The sequence below is a fragment of the Penaeus chinensis genome, chromosome 9 (assembly GCF_019202785.1).
Source record: "Penaeus chinensis breed Huanghai No. 1 chromosome 9, ASM1920278v2, whole genome shotgun sequence".
NCBI classification, from domain to species: domain Eukaryota; kingdom Metazoa; phylum Arthropoda; class Malacostraca; order Decapoda; family Penaeidae; genus Penaeus; species Penaeus chinensis.
In genome coordinates, this window is record NC_061827.1 from 34,779,419 (window position 1) to 34,786,983 (window position 7,565).

Here is a 7,565-nt window from a genome sequence, read left to right on the forward strand (position 1 = left end):
CAACACCCCAGGAGACATTTCTACTCCCAACATGCTCAACTTCAACAACTATACCCCCACAACCTTCTTCATCAACTACCCCATCCTCCCTTATTACTATCTTACAACCTTATTGTCAACCTCCCCATAACACTACCTCCCTCAACACTACTCCCTCTTCCACATGCCCCCGTCCTTCTACTACCCCCATCTCTACAAAATTCTTAAATAATCTATTTAGCCCAGCCAAATTGGACCGATTTTTCGTGATCCCTCCCACAACTTCTCACACTTTCAGCTTTGACAACCTGTTTTCATTCCTCAAATGCATATACATCCTTCACTTGATCTAACCCCTATACATTACCTTACCCAACCTTAACCCATTTACTCGTCAATTCCTTTGCCCAACTTTGACAACTAATCACTAACTCAACCACCCTTCACTACCATTTACTATAGTGCTACATGACCTTAGATGTCTAGCACATTTATTTTGCTTTTAACCATTAACCATTAATGAGAGCCTGATCACATAATGGAAAGTTTGATTATAATGCCACTTATTCATACTCATTAAAAAGACTAGCAAAACATACATAAAGTTTTCTTTAAAATCTGGAAGGGAATTTTATTTACAGATGCAAGGGAGACATGGAGGGAAGGACAAATTCCTAAAGGGGGGCATGGTATTTAAAAGGTTAAGAACCACTGCTTATGATGGAGAATATAAATAAAGTAGGAATGCAAAGGGTCATAGAGAGCTTAGTTCTAGTTACTGAATTTTGTCATGCAATTGCCTTATTCAGAATAGCTTGTTGTGATAACGTAGTTTCTATAAAAGATAACATGCCTTTTCATTTCTAAAAGTAAACACAATTAATTTTGCAATTCATTTGTATACACAGATACAAATAGAATTCAATGTTTATATATACACATGAACCTAAACACTAAGTAAACAGTAACAAGTTGACAAAAAATGCATTGATGACTACAACTAAACCGAAAACCTAATTCTTCCTCTAAAAGTAAAGCTGTTACTCCCATCATTGTACTTTATTCCGTACAGCCATATAGAACTTAACCCAATGATGCCAAGGTAATCACACAATTGTTTACTCTTGTGAATTTTGAGTGCACATTGATAGCTCCACAAGTGCTCAGCCACCAAGGAGCCATTAGTAAGCCTGCATGTCCTCACCTGATTTCCCTTGTCCTTTAGGGTTTTGGAGAAGTATTTTTTTCTAATGCTATTAATATTGATGATGTTATTGTTTTTGATATTATGATTATTAAAATGTTATTATCAATACTTATAGCAATGAAAAATAAAAAGGAATCTTTCTGAAATCGGGAAAAGGGTTAACGTGGGCTAGTAATTTGACTGCTTGTGGATTAAGCACTTGTGGATCTATCTATGTGTTCAGGTAATCAATAAACAAAAAGAGACAGTGTAGATGGCATGTATTCTTGCCATCCTTGTAACAACGGCAGGTGGGCAGTGGAATAAATTCCTATTTTTTGTAGCACATCTCTTGAAGACAACCAGGCGTATGTTTTTGCTTGTTTCAGATGCTACTGGGAAAAAATCCTATCAGGACTGGAAATATTTATTCGACCTTATGCTTTGCAATAGAAGTGAAGAAGGGTGCCAACATCGGTTTATTTTGTTTTTTGTATGAAAGGAATTTTTACAAGTTTCCTTATCCCATTACTAATAAAAAAAAAATATAAAAAAATAGGTATTGAGTACAGTGTACACAAAATTTCAATTTAATAATAAGAGGCTTTATACATTTAATTTAAGAATGTTCACAAACATTATCCCAGTTATACAGGGACCTTTACTGACACTGTCAAATGTCAAGATATCAGAGGGAAAAGGAAAAGGTCTTGCAATTATTAGTATCAGGTTCTAGGAAATCTATATGGCAACTGTAGAAGATGTCAAATATTACAAGCTATGTTTATATTCCCTTAGTTAAACATTTCTTGTGAAAAAAGGGGATATCTGCCACTAGTCATTTGAAAAAAGAAAAAAAGAAAAAAGAAATACATATTATTTGAAATAAGCTAAGAATAGGGGACTGATGATAGAGATTATAAAAGATCTGATTATTTTCACACTAGTTGTAGTCAGAGCTATTCTCTTTAATCGCATTTACTATTGTTACTGAAAACGTGTTGCAAGCAGGGTACAAAGAGAGTAAGTATTAACATATGAAACAGTGCCACACAAGCTTGATAGAAATAATAGTTTTAATGTATTTTTTTCAGAAATGCAGTAATTAACATTTCTTCATAATTAGGATGTCTAAACATGTAGTTTTAATAATAGTTCACTGATATCATTAAAATGACTCTATGAGGCTCGCTTTTAAATTCAGTTCTTATGTTCTGTTGTATACTAAGCTGATATACACATGAATAAGGATATCATAATTATATATATGGATCCATTGTTTCAGTTTGTAGACATCAAAATATGAGCGAGATTTATAGTTATTTATTTTCCAGTGCATTATTGTTTATTGGGTCTGAAGATAATTTATGAGACTTTGATAGTGATGGAAGATAAAATATTTGGCAAAATGAAAACCAGTATATGCAGTATTAAATAAATGAAACCTAATTAGGCAACATGTAGTATGCTACAGTATCTATCTTTAGAGAACCTTTCCTTTTAGGATTTTCCAGTGGTACTGTGTGGTAGAGGTGTTCAATTGTTTGTGTATGAAAGGGACTTTGGGAAACCAAGAGCCATTGTTCTTGATGTGTTATGACACGTGAATACCTCTACACCACAGCCTGGGATAGCTCTTGTATCTAAGGCTCGATTTCACTATTCATCTCTGTATATTGGTTTTATTTTCATTTTTGCAATTGGGATTGATATCTGACTGTTTAGTTGTTGTTTATCTGATGACATTATGATTTTGAAGATTTTTGTTTGAAATTGGTAATATCTATTATTATTAGTGAGTATATATCAGAATTAAAAATTAGTCTGTTTTTAATTTTCTACACATTCCTTGTTCAGCTAAAGAGTAATGAATGTAGAACATTTTCAATTAAAGTCAATATGTATTATTTTTATTTTTGAGGAGTTTTGCAGTAGACTCCTTATCAAGGTGCTGTTTTCAAGAGTTAATAATAATTATATAAAAAAATTAGATAAGTGAAACGAAAAACTCTGCCATCCAGAACTCAAAGGGAAATTTTGAAGTTAATTCCTACATGGTTAGATATACTTTCTTTTGTACTGACAATCAATGGAAACAAGTATCATCCATGTAAGAGTGAATGTATAGCTTAGGAACACTACTTTAGCAAAGCTTCATCCTGTTTTTATACGATAAGGATTTTGAGATTTTTTAAAAGTAGGGTATTGCAGTGTTAATGTGGATAGCTGAAATTAATTAAATTACTTAAAGAAAATAGTTAATATCATAAAAGGAAGTTTTTAAACAAAATTTGGTTAGTTTTATATAATTTCATTTATGGGCATTGAAACTGATAAAAGATTAATATGTCTGCAGTCTATTTCATGAAGAGTATTTGAACTTTTACTATATGAGATTTTTAGTAAGGTACAAGGATATTACTGTCTTGGAAGCCAATTCAATATATGTGCATTAGAAATAAGAAAGCATTTTTATGATTTGAAGTTCATATAATTTAGTGCTTTATGTTTCTGTTGTGCATTCTGAGGGAAAGAGATGATCATGAAGGCACTGAGCATTTTGATTTTGAATTAAACCCACTCAATACTCAAGTTCAGTTAAGTTTAGATTTAATTTCAGTTCTTATTATATTGTGAAATTTTTTTTGAGTAGGGACAGTGAGTGCTTGGGATGATGTTGACCAAGATTTTGCATATATATTATAATATATCTTTCATTTCCAATTAATCAGTAGCTTGAGATTATGAAATTGGATGCACCTCTGCCTCTCTGTAAAGGAAATTCAGGCCTGTATTTCTTTCAATTTTAGTACAGGTACTTCCAGTATCTGTTCAGTGATTCTGAACTATTCCATCATTGCAATAAAATTCCTTGTGAAAAATTTTCAGTAACTATCTCTAGAAATAAATAAAGTTAATACTGGAAAAATATAAAAGTAATTTTTTATCCCTAACTAGACACCTGCAACTATGGAATTGTTATGTAAATGATTGCTTGTTTATCAAAGCATATTGCTGGAAGGTATCTGATGTTAGTATATAATGCTCAAAACCAAATTAAAAGTACAGTGACTTTTTGACTAACCTTATATTTCTTTAGTTCATTATTATATTTAATCAGAAAGGTGAAGTTTTAGAAAATGTCTGTGCACATAAGAAATGGTATAATCATAAATTGCTGTACAGATAAGTGGTTGAGCTTTTGGATTGATCTAACTCAATAGTAAAAGGAATTGATTAAAATAAATTTACCATGCTGTAGCTGTATTATATAAGCAAACCAGTTTCATCACAGTTAATCATCACAGCTGCTGATGAGAAAGGTTTTGTGTATAGCAGCATAAATTTATTTGCTGACTTTATACCAATGCTAGTCTTATATGTCTTCAGAGGCCTTACAGAGAGAAGTTTTAGGATATTAGCACCAAAATATGTTCTGCAAATTAAGAAGTTTATGAATATTTTTTCTTACAAATTCTGGTAGATTTTAGACCTGATAGTATATGCCAATGTTTTTTTTCCAGACTAGTAAGAATTATGATAAACACAAATTGCATAGTAACTGACTGCTCTTGCATTTAATCTATCTCATTAAAATGCAGTATAACTGATCATGAAAAAAAAAAAATCATATAAATCCTATAGATTGTTAATTCTTCTTTCCTGTGTAGATATATCATGAACTTGTTGATTTCAGACATTTAATGAATATTATATAGAGTGTAATAAAATGGACTATGATGTAAATCCATCTTCCCTGGTATTCATTTCCCCTTCTTTAAGATGATAAATGTGTCTTGATATAAGTATGAACCATTTTCTTCTTCTCTTATATGTTTATGCAAAATTGGTATTAATTCTTTCTTTTTTTCTGTGCAGTGATAATGAAAATCTTGGTATTTGAATAATTTTATTTACAACATTCTAACTCTAATAATAATAGCTAACTCACTGAGTTGATTGTCAAAATATGGTTAATAAAAATATAGCATGTTAAATAGAACAAGACAATAATAAATAAAATCAAATGAAAATTTATGATACTGAATATCAAACTTTTTATGTGCCATTAAGCTGACATTCACATTCAGAAATTTAATCTATTTTCTACAGTAATCTTTATTGCACACAAATCATATTTCCCAAGAAATTCAGGAGTTTTTGGAAACAATAAAAAAGAACCTACATTTCAAAAGCCAAAAAACAAGAACCAAATAAAATTTGAAAACAAGAAACTAAATATACATAAGTAAAGGTCCATGGACAAAGAGAGAGAAAAAAATAACTATACCATTAATGTCAAAGTGGAAAAGGTTATGATATGAGTCGACTAAATTACACAGAAATTTCGAATTGCATTGAACCTCAAGCCATAGGATTTGAAAAAGAAAAGAACTTTCAAATGATAGTAGGTAATTTTATAACAGGGTCACCTTATCAATGGATGGAAAATTACTTTCTATCATTACTATTAGTGATAAACAAAAAATATTCTAGCTTCTAAGTGAAGGTTGTCTTTTGCATGATTTATTATGTTTGTATCAGTCAGTATTTTAACTGAAATTAAAATAAACATGTCATTGTTAGTTCATTAAGTGAAAATGGTGCGACAGATAAACCCTAAGTAATAGATTGATGATTATTACTAATATCACAGACACAGAAGGAAAAGATTAAATGAAAGCTTGATATATCATTTGGCACAAATTTTCTAACTAAGAGTCTTGTAGTAATTTTTTTACTACGGGTTTCTTACAAAGTAATCGTTAAAAAGGACACAGTCTTCTTTATACTGTGGAAAGATTTGGTGTTGATAATCCACAGTGTATAAGAAAACTGAGTTCTTTTCTGTCATTAATCACAGCAACGGCCATCAGACTCGCTGCAGTCAAGTTACAACTAATAAATGTATGTGTGTGCGTGTGGGTGTGGATGTGGGTGGTGTGGGTGTGGGTGTGGGTGTGGATGTGGATGTGGGTGTGGGTGTGGGTGGTGTGGGTGTGGGTGGTGTGGGTGTCGTTGGTGTGGGTGTGGGTGTGGATGTGGATGTGGATGTGGATGTGGGTGTGGGTGTGGGTGTGGGTGTGCGTGCGGCTGTGTTTGTGTGTATGAGCAGCCGTGCGTGTATCAGAAAAAATGAGTGCGCATAAATTCGAAGGCTCTATTTGTCACCTGTTAAAAACACTCTCGTAATTATAATAATATTGATAAACACAAACAATAAAAAAAAGGACCAAAAACGTACTCGGTCGGTATAATTCATGGCCGAAAGGATATTTTTTTTATTCGATTGACGCATATATCAATTCCAATATCGACTGACCAACTTTCCCCTCAAGAGAAGCACCATGAAAGATGCCATTGTTATATCTAAGTCATTCCATCAGATGGATTCAGGTTTGCCTGTAGCAATGAACCCAAAATAAAAGACGAACTCGGGTATATTAATCTTACAAATCTGAACTTTTGGAATACAATTATTGGTGACAGTAAAAAAGAAAACGTCGTAAGCATCCTGCTAACGGATACATAAAAATCATAAAGTAACGATTTTATAAGATATCGCATTATATTCCATATTACGTTCGACTACAATAGAAGTTTTGTGTGTACAGTAATTTGTCTTAACATTATGTTAACACGATAGAGGATTTTTCCACTTTTAAAGTGATCTTACACAAATACACAAATTGTATGAGTTCTTTAGCCTCAAGACAGTCTTTTATTTTGGAATAATATGTCTGTATTCCAAATCCTAAATTTGTTTATGATTCATTTCAAAACAAATAGAAATTCATGATGTTCCTCAACTATTTCTCATCATTTCTTCAATGAATATATTCTCAGTTTAACAGTAAAAAAAACAAACAAACAAAAAAAAAAAAACATATATCTCAAAGGAGGACACCGGACGTATTATTTTTTCCTGTTCACGCGATATGCATTGTAGTCGTTAATGTCCGTGTCACAGATGTCATACCACTTGTCATGCACGAAGAAAGGCCCAAGGACGGCATTCGTGCGCTTGGTGTCACGTGGGTGGAAGGTCACCAACTCCCAGAAGAGCCGTTCCTTCGAAAATGACAAAGAAAAGGCATGTTAAACGGTGCTTATAAAATGGTGTTCAAATATAGGCTATGAATGGGTTTATGGGCAATGACTTCAGTGGTGATACTGAGATAGGAATGATGATTATGTTTTTTTTTTCTTATTTTTATTGGCATGAGAAGAAAAAGAAAAGAGAAACGCCCCTCCCCCCCCCAAAAAAAAAAAAAAAAAAAAAAAAAAAAAAAAAAAAAAAAAAAAAAAAAAAAAAAAAAAACTATATAACAAAAAAAAAAAAAAAAAAGTAAATAACCAAAAAACTTAAAGAAGTAGTATAAAAAAACCCACCTTAAAG

The 7,565-nt window shown here is 31.9% G+C and overlaps 1 protein-coding gene across 2 annotated transcripts in view; it reads right to left on the bottom strand.

Annotated features, from left to right (window-relative positions):
• Positions 1 to 5,062: 5,062 nt before the first annotated feature.
• Positions 5,063 to 7,565, bottom strand: part of LOC125029133 — a 50,445-nt gene continuing 47,942 nt past the window's right edge. For both annotated transcript variants that reach the window (XM_047618944.1, XM_047618943.1), the window contains exons 11-12: positions 7,559 to 7,565; positions 5,063 to 7,237 (exon numbers count right to left, since the gene is read on the bottom strand). The exon at positions 7,559 to 7,565 is cut by the window's right edge and continues 161 nt beyond it. In XM_047618944.1, coding sequence (XP_047474900.1) covers positions 7,082 to 7,237; positions 7,559 to 7,565 — 163 coding nt within the window. In that variant the 3' untranslated portion in view covers positions 5,063 to 7,081. The remainder of the gene's footprint in view (positions 7,238 to 7,558) is intronic.